Raw genomic sequence first — 25,876 nt, 5'->3', positions numbered from 1 at the left:
CACCACACCAGGCCCCTACTGAAGTTTGAAACTACAGATCTACACTGTAAGTTCTTAGATTCTACATTTCTAGCTCCTATATTCCCCACAAAAACCTAAGAAAATGCTTTCTGCATATGGTATGACAGTGAATGATAAGGCAGCAATAGCCACTGAGGCACTTGGAGATGATCAACTACTCCAAAGGCCTCAGCTAACACATCACTTCAGGCTTCTAAAGTGAATAGAAAACTTACTTTGAAAACAATAAAGGATGTCAGATTACTCTGGAGGTTAGTAAAAGCACTACTATCCCCAAAGGCAGCATATCCACTTAGTTTGTTACGGTACCATCAACTGAAAATGTTAAAACTTATACACGCTCTTTGAATGTATTTAAAAATTAGTTCTGCATTTCTAGAAAGCACTGTGCAGTGATTAAGAAGCCAAGAAGGCTGGGCAGGGTGGCTCACGCCTGTAATCCCAGCACTTTTAGAGGCCAAGGCAGGCAGATTGCCTGAGCTCAGGAGTTCGAGATCAGCCTGTGCAACATGGTAAAACCCCATCTCTACTAAAATACAAAAAATTTAGCTGGGCATGGTGGCATGCGCCTGTAGTCCCAGCTACTCAGGAGGCTGAGGCAGGAACCCGGGAGGCAGAGGTTGCAGTGAGCTGAGAACATGCCACTGCACTCCAGCCTGGTCGACAGAGTGAGACTCTGTTTCCAAAAATAAAAAAAAGAAGCCAAGCTACATGTATCATGCAAGATCTCCTTAGAGAAGACAGCATTTTGGTGGCTGTGACGTAGCCCGGATTTGATGAAGATGGCCAGATTTCAGTAGAACATTCTCTAAGTGGCAATTCAGGAGACAAGACTCCTGCAATGAGAATGAGGTGATCAATTTGCCTACTTAGTAGAAAATGAAACAAACAGATCCATTTTCAGGCAATTGTTTTCTATCTTAAGAAGTTAAACTACTGAAGATGCTCTAGGATGCAGATACCCTCCCAGCCTGGCAACCACATGAGTTTTCTAATTGGCACCCTGAAAGATTTCACAGGAAAAGGTTGTTATTTTGGTATTGTTGATTTAAAGGTTATCTAGTCACAGTGAAGCAGAGGAGAATTCCTCTTCAAAATTCCTCCTTATTGAAAGCCCATGGAGTGTCCTGGCAATTAACAATTCCTATCACCTCTAGCTGTTCCTTATGTGAGAAGGCTCAGAACTCGTCTTACAAATTGCTCTTTTGAAGATCAAAGGGAAGCTGAATGTGTCTGTGTGTGCTCTCGATGAGACTGTAATTTAATGGAATTTTTAGAGAAGGCTTCACTGGCAGTGTTTAGATGACAACCCTGGGGCGAAGGATTCAGGGGAGCTTGGCCACTCTTCCCTTTGGAGCATCTTCCCTGCCTTTAATTGGCACCTCATTAGAAATTAATGAAAATGACATCCTCTGTTCTTCCTGCTCTAGGCATCGAATGCTACAAAAAGGCCCATCACAATTCATAACACATTCAATTTATATAGCAATGGCTCTTAAGCATTATTTATGAGATGTGAATTTCTTGTCAGCAGTTAATAACCTGTACAGAATGGAAGGCGAATGGAAGAAAAGATTGCAAATATATATGTATAAAAAGATTTCTGCAGTGAAGAAGTGTTCTGTTTGAGCTCAAACTACCTTTTTGAGTCTTCACGTTCAATAGTAAATTACTGTTATCCCCTTTCTAAAACCTTTCAGGGCAGTTAAAGGTCTGTCTAACATCCATGCATCCTCAAGGAAATAACCATACAACTCACCCTTTCCTAGAGATATCCAAGCAGGCAGGAGAAACGCAAGAGCTATTTATCAAAGACAGTCTCAGACTTTTTTTAATGGCATGTTCCCACTGTTGTCCTTCATCTTTCGAAGGGTGGCAGTTGATGCAGTCACTTTTCTGGACACATAAGTGTAATGCTCTCAGTGGGTCAAACTGAATGCCCAACTGTCTCTAGGAAAGTTACACCTTGTTGAGACTACAGTAAGCTCAGGGCTTTCTTCTCCAACAGAAAAAGTCAAATCTCCCTATAAGCAGACTCTCAGAATTGGGCACAAGCCAAGAGATTACATGTTAGAACATTTAAAATGGACACATATTGCAGCAACTCCCCCCCCCCCGCCTCCTGCTCACAAAGGTGAAGACGTTGCAGAGTAATCTATATTTACCAGAGATTAGACAAGTTGGCTTTACTTGGGTGAATGTGAAGTCATCTAACATATATTATTGTTTTTTTTTTCAGCTGGGTGCTAAGACCTTAGGAAATTAGGTAGTTTGAGTCAAAGCTGAAGGGTAAACTGGGAGTTCTGGTTACAATGTCTTTAGATCTCAGGGCTAAATTGTGAAATCTCCTGTTTGCCTGACGAGAAGGAAGCATTAGCCACTGCCAAGGGCAAGACAGCATACTTGACAGATCAACTGCTTGATCCAGTACGGCAAATCCTGTGTAATACCCAGGATTCAGTTACTTTCAAGGAGGAAACAAGAACAGAAGGTTCAGGAAAATCCCACAATTCTAACTGAGGAACAACCAAAGGCCTATGTTACAAAAGCAATAGCTAAAATGACCAGGTAGGCTCACAACACTGGTAACAGACTGAACTGCTCAAATTCCCCAAGAGTTCACATGACCAAAGCAAGAATTTGCAGATCACAAAAGATGAGACAGCCTCTTCAGTGGGGCGAAGCTGGTTAGCCAACAGAGCCCAGAGTTTCCTTAACCAACCACAGTGTCCCTGCACTACATCACCAAGAATTTAAAATTGCCTGGCAGGGTTGATCAAAACAGCCTAAGAATAAGGTTCTGAACTCACCTGGGCCATACTGCATGCATCAACACAACTGAAGTCTGAAAACTGCTGTCAGCCTCTGTTCCCACCACCTATCCTAACCCTCTTTACAGTTTCCCAAAAACACTTAATGCTATAACCAAAATGCCCGAAAAACCTTATCTGGTGACATCTGGACTCCCCACACTGGTTCCGGTTTCTGAAGTTGAAGACGCACTTTCAATCTTGTGGAGTACCACATACACCAGAATATATAACAAACGGGTTCATTTTTTTTTTTTTTTTGTGCCATGACTCAGTTTATATGAAAAGCTAATATCCTCTCTCTTCCTTCTCATTTCCAATAGGGCAGATAATTGAGAACCGTAGCAGCAAATGCTGCTGCTTCAGAATACAGTGAACTTCCAGTGACTGTTGCTTGATAACTGCTGAGTGAACTATTTAGTCCTGACTGCCAGCAATAGTACTTGTAGGATATCTTCACTGTCCCGGAAATGAAAGGGGGCTTCTAAAGCTGACTTCTCAGAAAGAAAGAAATAGGATTCTCAGAGGATAGAGTCAGATCTCAAAGTTAGTCTGATGACAGCTGAATTGGTCTTCAATTTTACATTATTATGTTTTAACAGCAGGAAATGAAAACAAGTACAGGAAAGCTATAAATCAGCCTAAAATAATGCTGCTATACAATTTTGTTCCTATGTGTCATGATACACGTGGTCAAGGAGAGAGAAAGGGTTGACTTAAGTTTTGTTCCACTGCAGGTAGGCATCCCTGTGCAGCAATTCTAAAAGGTGGTATTCCACTACAGAATACAGGAGGAAAGGTTACTGTAAAGCTATTTCAGACTGGGTATGGTGGCCCACACACGTAATCCCAGCATTTTGTGAGGCAGAGACAGGAGGATGGATTTAGCCCAGGAGAAAAAAAGGGGGACTATTTCAAGGTATCAACTGACTTGATGAACTAAGGTTCAAAAGAAATTTTCTAAGCAAAGCTTAATTTAACAGGGATATGGAGAAGAAATCTTCCATTTATCATAAACAGTAAGAAGCACATTCAAAATTAATATCTGAATTTTATGGTATATATTCCAGAATTTTGCTTGTTTGCTAAACTTCTAAAGTCATAAGTGAGAAAAAAACAGAGTAATAAGTGGTGGGGAGAAGCTGAAAGCACTAAGCAGTGAGATGAAGCTCTAAGGAGATATGCATAAGAAGAGGGGGGTGTTTTTGTCTTTTCTGCACGCGTGAGAATAAAGGGTGTTCAGAAACAAACATCCCGTACTCCCGATTTCTCAAGCCCCAAAGCTATATAGCATGCACTATTGTAGCAAACCTACAGTACTCAGAAGAAGAATGAACGACTTCAGCCACTTAATTTCTAAAGCTAGGCCAAGGTGTTAAGGACATAGTCTCCCCATGGTGTCACTGGGGGAGATGCTTACCGCAGCGACACGATCCCAATTCCTGCTGCACCAGTTCCAGTTTGGTTTGGCACTGGAAGCACCGACGTCGACTCTTCTGTTTAGATCGGCTGGTTTCCTCGGACCGTTCAGTATTCTCCAGTAGTCGTGGCCGTTTTATTGGTGAAGCCTCATTCTCAGACTGTGAATCTGACCAAAACAACATATGTGGGGATCAGGATTAGTGCTTGGCCTGGCAAGCACGGCTGATTAATGTATTTCTAGGTATTCTCCTGACCGGCTACTGCCCTTGTCCAGGAAGGAACCAGACCCATGTGAACCAGCTCTGACTTGCTTGGATTATACTGCACAAACCATGATAAGCATGTACCTTTAGTGCTGACTTCTAACAAGCTAGGCCTGAGCTGGAGAGGAGGGTGAGGGTGGCTCAACAAATACCAGTTCTATGTTGTTTTTAAAAATAGCTGAGATTCTATGAGGAGGCCAGTCCAGCTAAAAATGGGGTCCTGTCTTTGTATCCCCTTGCTGGGACCTAGATGCTTACTGCCTGTATTGTTTAGGTATCTTTTCTCGGGTATTCACTTGCCCTCAAGTAAACTGTAATTCTTTAGAGATGGGACTACATCTAATGTATCTCTGTATCACCATGCTTTCACAACTTCGTTCCCAAAGCCAGTGTTTCATGAGTGATCTGTAATCTTTTACAGTAAAATTACTCAAGTTTCTACTCTTAAAGACACAAAAGTCAGTTAGTTATAACACTGACAATTAGTTCAACTTGATTCAGAGTGAATGAAGGGGCACCCCTGCTGTGCACAAGCAAGCTGCTCCATGATCTCCAACATGGGGTGGTGCAGGAGCAGCACTGGGCACTCCACCTTGAGGTGGAGCCAAAATGGCAGGTGGAGGGAGGTGTACTGTGCGACAACTGTGTCTTGAATAATCTGAAAAAAATAATTAAGATGCAATAAGGTTCTTATCACAGACAAGGCTGTAAATGACTCTTGCCTTCAAAAAACTGGGCAGCTCTTTGGGGCTCTGTATTCCTGAAATAGCTGCCTGCATACCCAGGATGTATCTCTTACCAAGTTCCAAAGTTGTTTGTGCTAAATTACCTCTAGAAAGGAATCTCCTAAATGGTCTTCTTCAAAATGATCCAGATGCCACACCTTCTCACCCCTGTCACCCCCACCTTGGTCTAAGCCATCACCAACTCATCAAGCGTACTACAAGAGCCTCTTAACTGTCTCTCTGCTCACTCCCTTGTCTCTACAGTCTATTCTCCACGTAGCAGCCACGTGACTCTGTTAAAAATCAAGTTAGAATTGGTCGGTCACAGTGGCTCATGCCTGTAATCTCAACACTTTGGGAAGCCGAGGCAGGCGGATCACAAGGTCAGGAGATTGAGACCATCCTGGCTAACACAGTGAAACTCCATCTCTGCTAAAAAAAAAAATACGAAAAATTGGTCGGACGTGGTGGCACACGCCTCAGGAGACTGGGGCAGGAGAATCACTTGAACCCAGGAGGCAGAGGATGCAGTGAGCCGAGATTGTGCCACTGCACTCCAGCCTGGCGACAGAGCAAGACTCTGTTTGAAAAAACAATTAAAAAAATCAAGTTAGAATCATGTTACTTCCCTGCTTAAAACCCTCTAATAGCTTCCCTTTCCAAAGTAAAAGTCCGGATACTTAGTTTGACTCTTGAATGCCCTGCATGACTTGCCCCCCGCCCAGCTCCTGCTGCTTTCCTTCCTTGCTTATCTACACTACTACTGTCTCCTACCTGTGGGACTTTGTACCTTCTGTTCCCTCTGTTGGAAACACTCTTCACCCAGATCTACATGGGATCTTATCTCTTTTGTATCCTTGCTCCAAAGTCACATTTTCATTGAAGGTTTTTCCCTGATCATCGCTTCTAGGTCATCAAATCCACATTCCTAGCACTTGCCCTTCTTTGTTTCCCTGTCTTTTATTCTTCCATAGCACTTACCTTTAACATTATGCCCTAAAAGAACGTAAACTACAAGAGGGCGGAAAACTTCACCTGCTTTGTTCACTGACGTGCCCTCCATGCCTATGGCTCAATAAGTATTTCCTGAATGAATGAATTTGTCTTCTAGGCAGTCATGTTCTACTTAAAGTGGCTCTACTGAGAAGCCACAGCCCATAGGATGTATTTTAGTCAATGCTGTCCGTATGCCTCTTCATAGCCTCCCTGTGTGTGAGGCAGACGCAGCACTTCACCTAAGACGGTCCAGCGACCATCTTGGTCCCCCAGCCTTGCTGCGCTGTACTGGCATATGGAGGCCCTGCACCATTCTTAGCAACTACAGACTTCATTTTTCATCTCATTTAATTCGTCCAGTCCTACATGACATTGTGCTCCAACACAAACCAACTAAATAAGGCCTCTGATGAAAACAACTGAAAGCAAGTTCAGCCTATTTCCCAGCTCTGCTGAGTAAAGCCGTCTAGACCCAGTCAGTGTGGTGACTAAGATGGCCACACACAGGGCAGGCCCTTTCCCTTCTTCTACAAGAGCAACACGCAACAATTTAAATGTAAATTATTACAAAGCAGTCAGTGGAAAGACATTCACCTTGTATGATCCACACTGCTCTCGGGGTGGAGGTCCTTTTACACAAATCAGTAATGGCTCTATTTGTATTAATAACCCTATTTGGACATTTGGGGGTGGGGTAACAAGAAAATTCTAGAGTAGAAACTGTAACAAAAAAAGTTTTTTTGTGAAACAAAGTCCTAAATTCAGAGCATCCTTATAGGAAGTTATTCCCACTAGAAGGCACGTGTCAGCACAAGATGGGGAGGCAGTTGAGGTCTTTTCATTATTAATATGGTTAAAATCTGGAGGGCCTTGGCAGAATGCCAGCGTATCTGTAAGGTAACAAAAGACTGCTCAGACCCTGAGCCCCTTTCTTTCACATCACTGTGTCTGAATATGCAGAGTTCACATTTAGAGCTCTTTCTACATGGCTCTATCTCAAACTGGCAAACATGCTATCTGTCTGCAAAGCACCCACCTCCATTTCTAAAACAAACCTTTGCTGTAAGAAGATAATTTAATTTCAGTGTGGCAATGAAGCTGGGGGAAAAAATAAAGAAAAAACAAAAAGAATTTCAGTGTGGCAATGTTATCCTTAAGCTAACTATGTCCAAATAAGTAAGGGAGTTAGGTATGTAAAGAAAATATTTTTTTAAAATACATGAGTCCTATGGCTGAGGAATTCATATTTACATCATATCACAATCATCAGTCATCACCAAACAACCCACTTTGATGGGACCCCCTCCCCTACAAAATTAGGAGGCCTGTCCAGTCTTGACTTCTTTTTCTCTTAATTCCCCATCTCATCTGACCAATGGGCATTCAATAGCAACACTAAGGAATGTCTACATGGTCCCATGTTGAGATTTTCCTTGATCTACTCCACATTCATAAGAAGACAATGAGTTATTTGTTCTGAAGGCAGCAGGCATTGAATATTCTTGAACAGTGAGTCCTAAAGGAGGTTTCTGATGCTACCACAGCTTCTGGATACAATATACTGGCCATCCTAAAAGAACACCATTGAGCCCTAATCAGTCCTCTGACAATCAATGTCCCAGCATCTGTACAAGTCTATGACCAAAAGCATCCATGTATAGAAAGTCTGAGCCACAGGAGGCAGTCCTAGGTGATTCTAAACTAAGGCAGAAGAAATGTCTAACAGAGTGTGTTATGTTTTAGAATCAAGGACCTCTATTCCCTAATAAGAGATCCACACCTTTGAAACTCTGAAATATGCCCACTTACTCTTCCCTAGTTGATGATCTGTTAGATGCTCTCTAATGCTCCCTCCCACAAAGAGGGAAGGTAAATAAGCTTCCAAAACTGCTCATCATCCTCCACATGCTATTGTCCAGAAAGGTGACTATACACATGCAATTTTTTTGGAGAAGCAAACCATTCTTTGGCATTTTCTCACAAATCAACTTAGTGTTTTACTGAAAAGCTAATGAAATATCAACAGTAACCTACAGGATCATCCTCGCCTGCATAAGAAATTTACACTTTCTCTGCTAAATACTTAATGAAACCTTGTGCCATGGGGTGAGTTGCTTAAATAAGAGAAACAGATGTCCAGGGTAGGGGTTCTAATGACATGATAATAAACTAAATAATTAAACTATTCATTTATAAATTTATGTCAATTAGAAAAAGACTATCAGGGGAAAAAAAAAGATCCAAACATGGTTGACATTAAAGGAACCATCTACTACCCATATTTGAATAAATTCAACTATGATGATTTACTTTTGCTCACAAATGTTACCCTGAAGCACTGCCAATTTCCCAAAAACATCGAATGTTTACTTGCATACTCTGAACTTGGGCAGTAACGGTTAAATATGGAGGGAGAGGTGAAGAGAAGTAATTCTTACATGCAGCTTTAACTGTCAGAAGCAGCAAGTCCTTGCAAGGAGCATGCTCGTTAGCAGCAGGAGGAGGTGCCAAGCTGGAAACCCTTCTCACCCCAGCAGTTAAGAGTGACTTCTAATTAAGGTCCTTCATAAAGGGCCAACAAAGCAGATTTTTTTTTCTAGTATGCTTTTTCTTGAGAACATAATCTAGTATGGATATCCCCACAGAGAGGTGCCATTCCCCCCATTCCAGGTTCTCACCAGACCCCTGCTTTCTCTGCCAATGTTTAATGGAATGAGAAAGACATCACATCAGATCTAGTCAGAGGAAACTCTGATAAAGAATTATAATGTGATTAAATGAGGAAGGAAAATCTTAAGAAGGATTTTGCCTATTTTGCTTTCTTTGTTTGAAAGTAGCTGCTGCTTAATTTTCAACAGAGAGACAAGTACTGTGCAGTCTGTCTCTTGGTATCCAAGGGAGACTGGTTCCAGGAACCCCCAAGGATAGCAAATTCCACAGACGCTCAAGTCCCTTATATAAAATGGCATAGTATTTGCATATTACCTACATACCCCCTCCCATATACAGCTGACCCTTGAACAACATAGGGCTTGGGTGCTGACCCCCATTACAGTTGAAAATTTTCTAACTTCTGACTTCCTCAGAACTTAGCTAGTAATAGCCTCCTGCTGGCCAGAAGTCTTACTGATAACAATGACAGATGATTAACACATATTTCGCATGTTTTATGTATTATATACGGTATCCCTACAATAAAGTAGAGACAAGAAAATACTAAGAAAACCACATGAAAGAGAAAATAGTTTCTCTTCCTTAAGTGGAAGTGGATCATCAAAGTCTTCATCCTTGTCTCCACACTCAGTAGGCAGAGGAGGAGGAGACAGAGGAGGAGTTGGGGTCTGGTCTTGCAGTTTCAGGGATGGCAGAGGCAGAAGGAAATCTGTGCACAGTGGACCTGCACAATGGAAACCCATGTTGGTCAAACTGTACTTTAATCTTCTCTAGATTATACTTATAATACAATATAAACACCATGTAAATAATTGTTACACTGTGTTATTTAGGGAATAATGACCAAAAAAAAAAGTCTACATGTGCAGTACAGACACAAACATCTATTTTTTCCAGATATTTTCAATCTATGGTTGGTTGAATCCATAGATGGTGGGCTGGTTGTACAGTGATTTTAAAGTCATAGAACCTTCTGAAGAGAGGAATTCTAATTGTACTTTCCTAGCCAATCTCAGAAAGTAGTGGTAGGACTTTCAATTTAGGAATACAGTTTAACTGGAAGGCTTAACTGGAGACAACAAACAGAGCTACTTCTTTTAAAATTCTGTTTTGTCTCTGGCAGAAATTCACATTTGTTCCTTACTGTCACTGTTCTTGTCTTTATTACTCATGTTCTCTCCTGAAAATTTCCAAATAAATTGTGTCACGCCTGTCAAAGCTGAATCTCAAGCTCTCTTAATCTCCTGTCACCCTGCAGCTGGCAGCCTGCACATACCCCAGGCACTAAGCACGGCTGTGGCTTCCTGACATCTCAGGCAGACAGGCTCTTAGGCCTCTGTATAAGCCAACACTCACAATACGGAATAGAGAGTGGGAGAAGCAACGTGGCAACAAAGAGAAGAAAGCCTTCTGCTATTCCCTTCACCCACACCTTTCCTTACTTCTACGAAAGATGAATCTGTTTAATCTCAGGCTCTCTGACAGCTTTTGAGGTACTCAATCAGTTTTTTTAGAGCCTATCACAGTCTCTTGACAGATTGACATTTATGATCCCAACAGCCTGTGCAAACATCAGTAAGAGCAATAATTAATGAACCCTCACACATCACTGCTGTTTCTCCTTTGACCATTTAAAAGGAGCTTTAAGTTGGTAAAACCTTTGTCCACAAAAAATACCACACCCTCCTGGAAAAATTGATAAAAGAGGCTTGAAAAAACCCTGTTTTACAGGTACTTTCTCCCTGGTTTCCCCTCATGCTTTGCTTTCAGGGTATACGCAGGGATTAGACTCATCCTCTCCTGACATTTTACTGTGTGCCATGAAAGACTTTAAGAAAGAGGCCGGGCGCGGTGGCTCAAGCCTGTAATCCCAGCACTTTGGGAGGCCGAGGCGGGTGGATCACGAGGTCAAGAGATCGAGACCATCCTGGTCAACATGGTGAAACCCCGTCTCTACTAAAAATACTAAACATTAGCTGGGCATGGTGGTGCGTGCCTATAATCCCAGCTACTCAGGAGGCTGAGGCAGGAGAATTGCCTGAACCCAGGAGGCGGAGGTTGCGGTGAGCCGAGATCGCGCCATTGCACTCCAGCCTGGGTAATGTGAGTGAAACTCCGTCTCAAAAAAAAAAAAAAAAAGAGAAAGACTTTAAGAAAGAAAACATCTTGCTACCCATTAAAAAAATTTTCCCACCTTGTTTGGGATTTTCCCTTCCTTTCTTATGTTCCTAATTATCCCAAAATAATATTGGAGTAACACATCTGCTGAAAAGCCATTGTATGGACAGAGAATGAGGTTCAAGAGGCTGATTATTAAAATTTTGTGGAGAACGCCATCACTTTTATTTGATATGGAGATAAATCTAGCTTGAAATACTCCTAAGATGTCACGTCCTACATTACAAACATTTAAAAAGTCAGTTGTTCACAAACTGCCAGGCAGTATAATTCCTAAGCATTAGTCTCCCTCTCCTGGTGGGAACACAAGATTGGGAGATCTGGAATGGCTGATGAGGAAAGTTATCTTAGGAGTGCACCTGAGCTTTGAAGGTCTCTATCCTCAGTATGCCCAAAAAACACACGGCATCAGAAATCTTCTTGGGGCCTCCTGTTATCATCCACCAATGTGATTTTGGTCCTCCGGATAGCAATGTAGAAGCTGCTTCTGTGGAGACTTTTTTGACTAGAAGACAGCTTAAAGAACAGCAGAACACACAGAAGTCAGGAGTCATGACAAAATTATCATATGCTTCAGGAGATGACTACCCACATACCCCAAAGGTATGTTTTAAAGACTGAGATTCGGTTTCTCACTTCCTCATAGCCCATCTTCCCCTCCCATTTCTGGTACATAGGAACTTGGAAGCTGATTTTGGCAGTACACCATGATACCAGAAACAAGTGACTATGAACTCATCAAAAGATCAAGCAGGAGAAGTTAATGAGCCATGGTGGAATAGCTCTCCATCAAATCAAACAATTTTAAATAAAAGTCATGGTACCAAGTCCAACAGTTTTAGAAAGCAAGGTTTTCCCTTCAACTCTTCTTTCTAATCTATATGCCTTCTATTTCTTTTTCTTGCCTGTGCTGGCTAGTCCTTCTGGCATGATGCTGAACAGGAGTGTTGAGAGAGCACACCCTTGGTTTGTTGCCAGCTGTAGGAAAAAAAGCATTTAGTTTTTACCCAACTTTTTATTTTAAAAATTTCAAACACATAGAAAAGGTCAATGAATAATACAATAAGCACCTGTGTAGACTCCATTCAGATTCAACAATTAATGTTTTATCACATTCCTTTAACTCGACTGTAATGGTTATGTTGTCAACTTGATGGGACTGAGGGATGCTTAGATGGCTGGTATTGTTTCTGGATGTGTCTCAGTGTGTCTGCCAGAGAAGACTGATGTTTAAGTTGGTGACTGGGAGAGGAAGATCCACCCTCAATGTGGGTAGGCACCATCCAATCAGCTGTCAGCACAGCCGGAAGACAGTAGGAGGAAGAAGGTGGACGAAGCTTGTTTCCTGAGTCTTCTGGTCCTCTTTCTTCTTTCCGCGCCAGATGCCTGCTTCTGCTCCTCCTGCCCTTGGACTTCAGACTCCAGATTCTTCAGCCTTTAGACCTTATGAGTTGCACCAATGGCTTCCCAGGGACTCAAGCTTTCAGCTGCAGACTAAAGGCTACACAAGTGATGCAAACCAAAGGCTGCTCAAGTAATCTTCCTGCCTCAGCCTCCCAAGTAGCTGGGACTACAGGCATGAGCCACCACACCTGGCTAATTTTTTTGTATTTTTATTAGAGACAGAGTATTGCCATGTTGCCTAGGCTGGTCTCAAACTCTGGGCCTGAAGTAATCCACCCACCTCGTCCTCCCAAAGTGCTGGGATTAGAGGTGTAAGCCACTGCGCCTGGCAGGAAGGGAATATTTAATTGTATACTTTCTCTGTTACATATTCAGAACCAGAAATATAAAACTTCCAGCAGGTACCTAACAAGTCCACATGGGATGGCTGGAGGACTGGCCCAAGTAAAGAAGGTGAAAAGTAGGTACTGTGTCATCATTTCAGTTTCTACTGTACCTTGCAGTTGGCAGGGGGGTACAGGGAAGAATGTTCTTCCTCCAGCTCCCTCCACTGCACCTCTTCCACATACTGGACATCAGGATATGGCTATGTGCCTTGGCAAGGAGATGCTTAGGCAAACATTAGGATATAAGCTTGCTACTAGTGCTTTCAATCACTATTTTAGTCTGATGGTACGCTCTGTGACTGAAATTGAACCCAGAAGGCCACACAAGTCATTCTTCCAATTACCTCCTTTCCAGTGGTCTCCTTGTCTTTTTCTCATTGCCCTTTACCTCCTGACTGACACCATACTGCTGTTAGTAGTTGCTATAAGACATCTCTTCATAGCTGCATTACTCAATTCTCTAAAATTCTTTTTTTAAACCTAAGAAAAAAATTCGCCAGACTAAAAAACATAAAGGAAAAGCCCAGGAAGGTTCATTTGTAAAAATAACCACAATTTCACTTAGTGCAATAATATTCCCAGTTTACTTGATCTGTTTAATTTATATAGGCATCTAGATTAATGTCTCCTCTGTCCAGGGCCATGACAAAAGTCAGTATCTGATTCATTATTTCTTAAGTGCCTACTGTGTGACAGACACTGGGCTTTAAAGTAACAAGTCAAAACCGAGTACAGTAGTGAGCTATCCCCTCAAGGAGGCCACAATCCAGAAGACACACACACACACACACACACACACACACACACACACACACACACACACAAATACAACTAAGGCCATAGTAAGTGATATATGAAAATATGAATGGAGTATAATCAACAAACAAAGTAAAAGTGATAAAGTAAAAGCGATAAACTCTGGAGCATGGAGTGCTTAAGAAATAGATGAGAGAAAAGTCAGACAAAGTACCTCCTGGATTTAATTACTATATTTACAGGCACGTAGCTCATACCTGTCATCCCCACATTCTTTTCTCTTTGGCCTGTCTTTATGAATGTAATTTGTATGTAAGTTGCTGCTCATCTACCTTCTTCTCTTTACCAAAAACCATCAACTAAATAGACCATTTCACAGTCTGGGAAGCAAAGGCCCCTGAGGAACACCAGTCTGATGGGTTTTTAGGGAAATTAAGCCATTGTGTATCTTCTCCCTCCCTCTGACCCCAAGTGGTTCAGTTTTTTTCTTGGAGGCTCATGAACATCTCACTAAAATGTCAGTGGTCAGCTCAGTTTTCCTTCCATGATGTTTATTTACGTAATATTTCTGTCTGCTCAGATATACACATGGCTTTCACTGCTAATTTTTCTCTATTAGGAATCTTCCAAACCAATTTTGTTATTATTAAATGTTTTATTTTGAGGTACCTTTATAAGAAATAATACAGAGATCCCATGCGCCCTGCATCCAGTTTTCCCTAAGAATAACATCTCATAGAACTCGAGCACAACTTTACTACCAAGATATTGATATGGATATCATCAAGACACACAACATTCCCATCACCACAAGAATCCTTCTTATTGCCCTTTTACAGCCATGTCTACCTCCCTCCCTTCCCCACTGATCCCTGACAACCTCTGACAAACCAATTTGTCCTTCATTTCTAGAATTTTGTCATGTCAAGAATGTCACACATGTGAATATACACATGGACTCATACAGTGTGTATATAACCCATGTGTCCAAACTCATTAAAAAAAAAAATTTTTTTTTAAGAGACCGGGTCTTGCTCTGTCACCAAGACTGGAGTGCAGTGACATTATCACAGTTCATGGCAGCCTCAAACTCCTGAGTTCAAGTGATCTTCCCCTCAGCTTCCGGAGTAGCTGGGATTATAGGCATGACTCACCATGCCTGGCCTTGTATAAGACTATTTTTAAAGGGCACTTATCACAGATGGTGGATATGACAAAACAGATTCCTTAAAGTTAAGCTTCAGTACTGCAGTAATGAACACTAACACAAAGCACATTCTTTATCAGCACTTTCTAAATGCTCTTACATATATTAATTCATTTTGGTGTTATAACAAGGCTATGAGGTAGCTACTACCTGCATTTCACAGATGAGGAAACTGAGGCACTGGTTAAGTGAATTGTCCACAGTCACACAGCTAGTAAGGGAAGAGTAGTGTGGCCTAGAGTCATTGCTCTTAACTACTATATAACCTGTCTTTTAACAGTCATTACACTACTTAAAGATGCTACTTCTGCTTTCCCATAAGAGTACGTTATCACGAAGACAAGTTTCTGCTACTTTCTGTGTATATAAAGATCCAGCTGTCTCTGGGATGAGGGCATGGGACAGATCCTGGGGCAAATATGGGAATGAAAACAAGCTCCCCTCCCTATTCCATAAAATCCTCTTGTCCACATATGATTATGATTTATCTAGGATATTTCTCTGTGGAATAACTCTACTCATCCTCCGCTCTTAGAGTATGACTTATAAGGCTTCTCATATGATTTTCTTTCCACTCCTGGTAACTTTCTGAATTTCTGTGGATTGTAGTCATGGTACTTATTTATTATTTTCTGTTGTGATGTACATCATTCCATCGGTTGTATCTTAGGCTTAATCTTGCATTTAGATACTTGCGTGTTATTTTTTTAAAGTTCATCCACAAAAGTTTCTTTACTGATTACTTGTAGGATGATACAAAAAAAATTTCTCCCTATTAGCACAAGAAAACCCAGATATTTTCATTTGAAATTTTATTGCTTTTAATAATCAGGTAAGGCAAAACATGCCTTCTCAGCTTTATATGGTCCGCACAGGCAGAAAACAAAGCTTCCTCTTCTCAACCACCCTGATAGTATCCTAACAGCTCATAAACCAGGTGGGTTCATCTGAAAAATTGCAGCCACCATCCCTGTTTGTTAAGTACCATTTCCACTGCACTAATTACTGAAAGGGCATCGCCAGGAGCTAAATTCCTCAAAGAGGTGTCGAGTGAGTGGAACCTGTCAGGCTAGCAATAGAGCAGTCACCCTTTGTGGCTGATACTTGCTTAACCTAACACCATTTCCTTGTTTTGGCTTCTCCATTAGCAAGACCTCTCCTGCCTGCCCAACTAAACCATATTATTTTTTCCCATAATTTTTTCAGTTCTTATTGCAACTGACAAATGATCCTCAATAGATAACCTTTCCTTTTTATAACATGCTTGGGGGTTTTTGAGTTCAACAAAATTACAATGCATTGATGTTTAAAAATACTACATTTATAGCATCAGTAGAGTACCGAATAAGATAGTACTCTAAGGTAAGACAATACAGAGAGAAAAGCAAAACTAAAAAACCTAAGAGAAAAATCTACTTCTCAAAGTCCACATGCCCAAATCCTCTAATTTCTGTTCCTTGGCCACAAATCCGTCTATGACCATGAGAATGCAAATATTTTTACAGTGTTAAAACGAGACAGAACTTCTGTTCTACTGCATTTTCCAGTATTTATCAGAAAAGCAAAATCAGCCAAGATTTTTCATCTGCTGAAAGACAGAAACTCGAGAAACCCATGAAGTATGTGTGTGTGTGTGTGTATGTGTGTGTGTGTGTGTGTGTGTGTGTGTACACATATATATATATCCAGATTTATTTTCATATACAGTTAAGTCCTCAATGTTGCTGACAGGCTCTTAGAAACTGTGACTTTAAGGAAAACAACATATAACAAAGCCAACTTTTTTTTCTCATAACGTTATAACCAAATGATGTTATTCAAGAACTGGCTGTCCTTTCCCTTAAAGCTACAGTTTCCAAGAATCAATCAACAATGTTAAATGAGGACTTACAGTAACTGTGTTTAAGATGGGCAATACTGTTTTCATTTTCTTAGAACATTCATTTAGAAGTTAAACTTCCAGCTGGGCGCGGTAGCTCACGCCTGTAATCTCAGCACTTTGGGAGGCAGTGGCAGGAGGATCACCTGAGGTCAGGAATTTGAGACCGGCCTAGCCAACATGGTGAAATCCCGTCTCTACTAAAAATATAAAAATTAGCTGGGCATGGTGGCACATGCCTGTAGGCCCAGCTACTATGGAGGCTGAGGCAGGAGAATTGCTTGAACCCAGGAGGTGAAGGGTGCAGTAAGCCAAGATAGCGTCACTGCACTCCAGCCTGGGGGATAGAGCAAGACTCTGTCCCCGCCCCCCCCCCCAAAAAAAGTTAAACTTTCTAAAAATACAGAATAAGTGTCCTGATTACTCTGCAGTTACATGAAGCCTAGAGGTATTTAAATTCTGCCTTATAAAATTATACAAATTTTGGGTAGCTGGGTAGTACCTGTAACTGTGGCCACTTCCTCCTACGGCTGACTTATATTTGAACAGGTCTGGAGGGAATAGACAGGTCAGAAGTCTTCAAATAATGTTGTACCCCAACACCTTGGTCTCTAAGAGATGACTTGCCCAGGGGTTAATCTAATCTGGCCCTGGATCCTTGCCAAAAGAACTGAAAATCGATTTCCTTTATGGAGTAACACTGAGTGTAGGGGTGAGGTGGGGAAATGGGTTAAGATGAATGAGATGCTAATTCAAGTAAATTTTCTGAAATTTTATTAAAAACATACATACAGACAAAATGTCAGATATTAGCATGTAAATCATCCCACTCCTACGAAGCCTAACTACCCTACTTGTGGGTGTTTTTGATCTTCCAAATGTTTTGCCTGTCTGACTTACAATGCAAGCTTTTAGAGTGGGGGCAGAATTAGCTATGTTCAGTACTCCACTGGTGCTCAACAGTAAGATAATGATGATGATGATGAAGAAGAAGAAAGAGGAGGAAGAGGAAGAAAGAGGAGGGAGAGGAAGAAGAAGAAAGAAGGAAGGAGGAAGATGATTTCTAAAACAGGGTAAGTTGCTAATGATGGTAATCTTGCAGTGAGAGACAGTCATCCCGTGGGATGTGCTCCAGGTTTAATGTAAGGGGGAAATGTTTGAACGTTTATATTTTGCTGTGTAAAAAAATCAGCTTGAATGCATAACTGAGTAGATGCTAAAATTAAATAGCTGATTTGTTTTTAAACTATTTTTGTTTCTAATTTAGCATCATCTTAATTCAGTTCCTCTCCCTGCCCTTTTTTTTTTTTTTTTTTTTTTTTGAGAGGGAGGCTGGAGTGCAATGGTACAATCTTGGCACACTGCAACCTCCGCCTCCTGGGTTATTCTCTGCCTCAGCCTCCTAAGTAGCTGCAATTATAGGCTCCTGCCACCATGCCTGGCTAATTTTTGTATTTTTATTACAGACAGGGTTTCATCACATTGGCCAGGCAGGTCTTGAACTCCTGAACTCAGGTAATCCGTCTGCCTTGGAATTTAGTCTTTTGACTCAATGCTCTAAATGGAAATCCTTAAGCTTATAATAAATAACTTCTGCACCTCATGGGACATGATGCTAAATGAACCAAAAGTTAGATTTCTTCTGGTATATTATGACAAAGAGTGCCCAGGGTGGATGGATGTGGGAAATGCATAGCATGTAACTTATTCCCCTGTCTACTGAACTAATGGAGGTGTGGTTTATTTAAAATTCTGAGCTGTGGTTCTGCTATTTGGGAATGGCTTTCTGAAATGCTGTGGGTGGATGCTGGTAATGAAACAGAGAATTCAGAATGACGGGGTGCATAAGGCCAAATAAGCTTAGTATGTGCATGCACTAGAAATAATTATACATATACAGTGGGAGGCTGGTTAACTGAACCCACAGAGTCACTTGGCTGTTCAGATAACTAATCACAACATTAAGCCCCCCATGACAAAAATGCCTCCAAGGTTAAACTGTTTGATTTTTAATCATAAACCAGTAAATTTATTAGCTAAAGTATCTTCTCATGTTGGTTTGGATGTAACAGCCAGTCTTTCTTACCCAGACTTTAATCACCAGAAACTATTAACCCTCTGTGGCCCCTAAATTGTGATTTGCCCTACAAAGAAAAGGAGTTCTCAGTTTTAAGTATAAAAGCTTAGAGATCTCAGGAAATAGAGTATTTCTATTTTTTAAAAGGCAAGCTTGTGAAATCTCTGTAAAGATTACTTTCCACCAATACATACAGTGATATTTAACTTCCACGGCCTAGACAAGGAGTTCGAGACTAGCCTGAGCAAACCCATCTCTACCAAACAAAAACAAAAAACAAACCATAGATATATATATATATATGTACTGAAGTCGCAGTTTCCAAGAACCAATCAATAATGTTAAGTGACGACTTACTGTAACTATGTTTAAGATGGGCAATACTGTTTTCATTTTCTTGGAACATTCATTTAGAAATTAAACTTCTGGCCTGGTGCAGTGACTCACACCTGCAATCACAGCACTTTGGGAGGCTGAGGCAGGCAGATCACCTGAGGTCAGGAGTTCGAGACCAGCCTGGCCAACATGGTGAAACCCCATCTCTACTAAAAATATAAAAATTAGCCGGGCATGGTGACACATGCCTGTAGTCCCAGCTACTCCAGAGGCTGAGGCAGGAGAACTGCCTGAACCCAGAAGGCTTTAGTTGCAGGGAGACAACTACACGCCTGCCTGTAGTCCTAAGCTACTCAAGAGGCTAAGGTGGGAGAATTGCTCAAGCCCAGGAGGTCAAAGCTACAGTGAGTTGTGATGGTGCCGCTGTATCCAGCTTGGGCTGGTGGATCACCTGAGGTCAGGAGTTTGAGAACAGCCTGGCCAACATGGTGAAACCCAACTCTACTAAAAATACAAAAAAACCAAATTAGCCAGGTGTGGTGGAGACCTCTGTAATCCCAGCTACTCAGGAGGCTGAGGCAGGAGAATCACTTGAACTCAGAAGGCGGAGGTTGCAGTGAGCCATGATTGCACTCTTGCACTCCAGCCTGGGCAACAAGAGCAAAACTCCATCTCAAAACAAAAACAAAAAAACTTAAACTAGTTAATGACAGCTTGAATTAGCTACTAATTATAGATGCTGTGTTCCCTCCTCCATCCACAATGGTTCCTTCCTTACAACCTCAGCTCTCTGCTGCTACTTACAGTTTATGGTTATTATTTTTTCTCTATTCAGAACATGGAGACCACCTTTTCTAGGAGGAACTCCCTAGTTCACCTTGTCTCAGCTAATCGTTTACTCATTTAATGAGAAAATCTCTGTCTGCATGTTTTTCCTTATATACTCTTAGAGAGAAATAATGCCTCTGGGTTTCTGTCTCTGCTGAGTCTTGCTTGTATGCTTCTTCAACATCTCCTCTAATCTTTTCTATTTCTCTTCTGGATCCCTTTTCTTTGTATTTTAGTAGGGGCAAAATATTTCACTATTTTTACCACCTCCACACCAAAAAATGCCTGACCCTGTCCCTCCCCACAACCACCACAATTTGCTCGGTTTTAATGGTTCAATTGACTCCACAATGAGTGATTTCTGTCTGCTGTCTTTATTACCCTGTTATTAAGGCCCTCTTCAATGATTTCAGGCTTTGGTTTCCCATACATTACACAAACTTCTTTCAGGTTTTCCAATGAACTTCTGTTAGCCATAGCCATAGTTTTCCTGACCCCTCTTCTCATGCATCTTTCATGATCCTGTGAGAAGCTTTCTCCTTTCATTAGCTTTCTTAATTCACTGGCTCTTCTTTCTCTTTCCTGCCCCTAAATACAGTCTTTACCCCCTTTTCCTCTTCTTCATTCATTTGTACAGTTTTACTGCTTCTAAATTAGCAATTTCCAAAACAGGTCCGTATTTGTAATTTTCCACGGGACTACAATAATCTAAGTTTAACTCATTAAAAGCTGAAAATAGTTTCAGTCAAGTTTTCTTCGTACTCCTTCCGTGTCAGTTACATCTTTCTTCTCTCATTTCTCCAGATTTATACTTTGCAGTATTTCTTCAGCCTACTCTAATCAGTCATCAAATCCTGTCAATTATTCTTCTCAAACACATCTTAATCAGATTTATTTCTCTTTCTCTGTTCCGCTGGCCACCACCCACAGAACATTCTTTGAATAAATAAGTAGGAACTGATTTTTTTTGCAAGTCAAGTATTACTTTATATGCAAAAGGGGAAACCTATTTATATTAACCCAAGGGCAAGGCATTTTATAGACTGAAGGACCCTCCCATAACATTAATTCTTAGTTTATATAGCTTGTAATATTGGGATTATCGTGTATCAGACTTCTTCAAAACTGAGATATACCTAGGCATACCTTAAGGCATCAGAGAAAAACTAAAATACCTCTAATAGCAAGAAAGCTCCTGATAGGTTAGTTTTGAGGTTACTACATAAAGAAGTATATTTACTTAAAGGCACAAGTGACAAACAAATGAAATATCAGAATACTGATAAACTCCTGGATCAAACTGGAAAGCCCTTGCCAAAAGTATTCTTCTGTGACTCTGTTACAGATTTCTATGTCAAAGGTTTAATTACCGTGATTTAGTGAAGCTGAGTACTCAAAGTTGAACAGAGATGTATCTCAGTTTTTCCAAGTACTAGGTGCTTATGTGCTACTCAAAAGCATTGCCAAGTCACATTTGAAGTTTTCCATTCACTAGAAAACACGGTCCTACTGCTAGACTTTCCCTCCACATTCTAGTATCCCTTCATGGGATCATTCCCCATGATGACTCTAAAGTGAATTCTAAGCATTTCACGAGGAAGGTAATTCTTGAAAAGAAAAATACAACATTAATATTATATCCGCTCCTAATAATTGGCACAATCTATTTTCCTGGTCTTCACTTTCTGAAATACGTAAGTTATATCTCTTGCTCTCAAAAGTTGGAATTAGCTGTATTTTTTTCTGTACTTATTCTCTCTCTCTATGGTATAAGCTCCGAGAGACAAGATACACATTTATCACTTCTTTTGCATGTTTCTAGAGAATCTACTACAGGACTCTGTCACAGCAGTCTTTTAGTAAAGTGCTGGACTGGCTGCCTAACCACAGTGTCTCAGCTGGACCTATAACCCACGTAAGCAGTTCCTTCTGAGGGTGTGATCTGTAACTATGACAGCAGACAATACAGTAAGATTACAACTTTAATCGGCCATGATTATGAAATATTTCTGAAGACACATCTTGAGGGGGGTGCCTTGGAAGCAGACACAGGTATGAGGAATAAATGCCAGCCCACCTGCTGGCAGGTGAGGCAATGGGACCAACTCTTCAGATAGATGAGCAAGCAGGAAAATGGAGAATACAACTTGTCTTGGAAGCAAGCAGCAAGATGAGGCAGTAAAACCCATCAGCATACATCATCCTATCATCGCCCAGTGTCATCCACAGCCTCTATTAGCCCTCGCTGCATCAGCGCAAGTCCCAGATACTTTATCCTGTTTATAATTGCTGATGAGCAGTAATAAGGCCTCCATGCCTCAGCTCCATCCGTTCCACTTCGGCACCCACCTGTTAGGTAATAACTTTTATTTACAGCCTTGCTTGATGCGCTATTCTATTAGCAGAGCCAAGAACTGAGTAGGGCAAAAAAAAAAAAAAAAAAAAAAAAGGCTCCTTAATGGGCAGTATCATTGCAAGGCTCAGATGATTTATAATGCCGCTTTGTGGCTGTTCTATCATACTCCTTCTGGTAAGACTGCTTTGGGAAGGCTGCGTTTCTAACACGCTGCCTTCCAACAGGCACACACATGCTATGGGACATCACCTGAAAGGCACTCCCCAGACCTATCCACCCTATTCAATCGAAAAAAAAAAAAAAAAAAAAAAATCCAAAAGTTTCAAAGGAGAAGGGAATTAAATTCCCCTGATATGATTTTTAAATAGTATTTGGCTCAGGCATTTTGTCCCAGTGGAGCAATAGAAGAGCTAATTAATGAAAGTTCAGGGCTCTTTCTCCTTGGTAAGAATGCAAGCTATGATAAAATAGACTATTTAAAAAAAAAAAAAAACCCAGCTGTAACTGCATTTGTGGACTCATGCAAACTGACTTGTGAAAAGCATGTGAATCACGAAAAACTCAACAGCAAAGCCTGGACTTCTTACATACACACACACATCTCCAAAACAGCAACAAGACACATCACATTTCCCTTTCCTTTTTATACTAGTGCATTTTTATTTTTCAAGTGCAAAAATCCCCCTTGATGAGACTGCATCCTGGCTTGATATTCCACTTATTCACTTATATTCAGCCTTTACTCAGAAGAGAAGCCCCTGCTTCTCTTCTGAGTAAACCCCAAACGAGGCCTCTGAAACAAGCGTGCGACTTTAGGTACAGCAAACTGACATATTCTGTGTTGCACTGTAACACAAACATAGCAACTGGTGGCAGTGGGACCTAATTCTCATTTAGGGCTCCAATCACAAAACAGTACATTTTCCCTGATTTTATCTGAAATCTACACATTGTGCGAGGTGCTTTTAAACTCACCTATCATTTACATATTGAGTATCAAATCTAATTATTAATATATTTTATCTTATTCCTTCATTCTATCTTCAACATAAACAATTGAAGCAGTGATTAGAGTTCTTCCAGGGAAAGGAAACCCAAGGGAAAGCATTTAGACTATTTCTCTTTTCCAGTACTGAATGGCCAAAACCCACACACAGTCAGTAAACAGCCACTATGACATGCCATTATAAACTCTCGTGAGAACTTTGCTTTCTGTGGCAAAACATGGTCAGATTGCACCTTTTGATCAGAGAAATTTTTGCAATCTTGCCAAATATTTTATATTCTTTTTGTCCCCTGCCCCAGGAATCAAATGAACTCCTTCAGCACCCAAGATGATGAGTGCACAAGGTAAAACATTTCTTTAAATACTTTTTTCCTTGCCATGACAGATTTACTCTTTTGATCTTTCTTCAATGGTTACATTAAATGCTAATAAAAAATGAAAGGTTTATATCTTCCCTAATATTCTTGTGATGGGAACGTACATATTATGTAAGTAGTCAAATTTCTAATTTTCTGCCTCAAATGCTGATACTGCAGACCTGAGGGAAGAGCTCTACTTAAAGGTCCAACAAGAAAGATTTAAAAAGTCAATTATACAGTTGAGCCCACACCTGAAGCTACCTTCCTTTAAAAAGCCACAGAGCACACCTATAATCCCAGCACTTTGGGAGGCCGAAGTGGGCGGATCACTTGAGGTCAGGAGTTCAAGACCAGCCTGGCCAACATGGTAAAACCCCATCTCTACTAAAAATAAAAAATTAGCTGGGCATGGTGGTACACACCTATAGTCCTAGCTACTCAGGAGGCTGAGGCAGAAGAATTGCTTGAACCCGAGAAGCAGAGGTTGTAGTGAGCTGAGATTGCACCACTACACTCCAGCTGCGGCAATAGACGGAGACTCCCTCTGAAAAACAGAAACAAAACTCCACAGAACCGAGGAGATGTGAAGTCCTCCTTAGAAGAGCCAGTTATAGTGTGTAATATTGACGAATACAGTTTGTAGCCACTGACACAACTCTCTAGGATTAAATGTACTGGCCATGAATATTGACTCTACCAGGAGAGAAAACACACAAGTGCAGGTATTACTAAGATTTACCGGGCCACTTCTGATTTAATACTAACACCTTTTAGCTTCCGAATCAATTTTAAAAATCTCAAATAAACTTCTTGGTAACCTAACAACAAAGGAAACATTTTCCTTTAACTGGCTTCCAAACACTGATGTGAAAGTCTTCAGCACATCAATCTTCTCTTAACTTCCAGACGAAAGAAGGTTTCTTCTCTTGTCTTCGCAAGAAAAAACAATATCATGGATATTCTTCCAAGATGGCCGTTTAGGAACAGCTCAGGATTGCAGCTCCCAGTGAAAGCGCAGAGGGTGAGTGGACGCTGCGTTTTTATTGCCCACAGACTAGGCAATTCCCAGGCGGAGGAGCTCCACAGGTCACCAGCGCGGCTGTTGCGGCCAGCGCCGCTGCTTTGCCCCACGCAGCTGCTTTGTCGGCGCCCCGGAGCAGCGGTTCTCCGTACAAAATACACCGGTCCAGGTGCCCTTTTGGCTGGCTATTGGAGCCACGGGAAGTCGCCTATTCGTCTGTTTAAAAAGGGGACTGAGCAGAGAACCAGGACAGTAGATTCCAGGGAAAAAAAAAAAAGCGTCACAAACTTCAGTGCCGCTGTTTAAGCCAGCGCAGTGAGTGGCCGCAGGGGAAAACAAACAGACCCCGGCGCCTCTTCAATAGGCAACTGGAACACCAACTTAAAAAAGGCTCTGAGGCAGGGAGCCAGGTGATCAGGTTCGGCTGGTCCCACCCCCACAAAAGAACAGCAACCAGAAACTCTGGATTGAGAGTTTCACAGCAAGCGCAGCTGAACCCGGGACGGTCCAGCTCTGCGGGGCAGGGGCGTCCGCCATTACCGAGGCAGCCCGCCACGACGGAGGTAGTCGGCCAATGCTGAGGCAGCCCGCCGTTGCCAGGCAACCCGCCATTGCCGAGGCAGCCCGCCACAGCAGAGAGACTCCGCCTCAACAGAGGCAGGCCACCATCGCCAAAGCAGTTCTAACTACACCCATATAAACAAGACTGCAAGGCAGTTCACTCAGCAGCTGGGCGGAGCCGACAGCAGCTCAGCAAACCTTCTACAGGCCGACAGTGACTAGGCTGCCTCCTTGCTGGGCAGGGCAGGTCTGAAGGAAAAAAAAAAGAAGGCAGCAGCATAACGGAAACTCATAAATAAAGCCCTAAATCCCTGGGACAGAGCACCTGGGAACAAAAAGCAGTTTATGAGTTCTGCTGCAGCAGACCTAAACCTACCTGCCCAGCAGCTCTGAATGAACAACAGAGCTCGCAGCTCACCATTTGAGCTCCTATAAAGAAGAGACCGTCTCCTCAAGCAGCTCCCTGACCCCTATATATCCAAAGAGACACCTCATAACGGAGAGATCAGATTGACATTAGGCGGGTATCCTTCTGGGACAAAGATAGCAGAAGAAGAAAACTAATAACAACCCTTACTGTTCAGCAGCTGCTGCAGGTGAACCCCAGGCAAG

The 25,876-nt window shown here is 41.6% G+C and overlaps 1 protein-coding gene and 1 long non-coding RNA gene across 3 annotated transcripts in view; both read right to left on the bottom strand.

Moving 5' to 3' along the window:
* Positions 1 to 25,876, bottom strand: part of ZFAND3 (zinc finger AN1-type containing 3) — a 340,250-nt gene that overhangs the window by 36,687 nt on the left and 277,687 nt on the right. For both annotated transcript variants that reach the window (XM_032253333.1, XM_032253331.1), the window contains exon 5: positions 4,252 to 4,419. In XM_032253333.1, coding sequence (XP_032109224.1) covers positions 4,252 to 4,419 — 168 coding nt within the window. The remainder of the gene's footprint in view (positions 1 to 4,251; positions 4,420 to 25,876) is intronic.
* LOC116533553 lies at positions 6,134 to 16,904 on the bottom strand. Its single transcript, XR_004261345.1, has 2 exons — positions 11,059 to 16,904; positions 6,134 to 10,738 (listed from the first exon to the last, which is right to left on the bottom strand). It is a non-coding gene; the product is annotated as an uncharacterized LOC116533553 (long non-coding RNA).

This window comes from Sapajus apella, unplaced genomic scaffold, assembly GCF_009761245.1.
Source record: "Sapajus apella isolate SASKATOON/1434 unplaced genomic scaffold, GSC_monkey_1.0 scaffold83, whole genome shotgun sequence".
In the NCBI taxonomy this organism is placed as follows: domain Eukaryota; kingdom Metazoa; phylum Chordata; class Mammalia; order Primates; family Cebidae; genus Sapajus; species Sapajus apella.
Note: the sequence above shows the minus strand (reverse complement) of the source record. Positions and strands in the feature narration are given on the sequence as shown.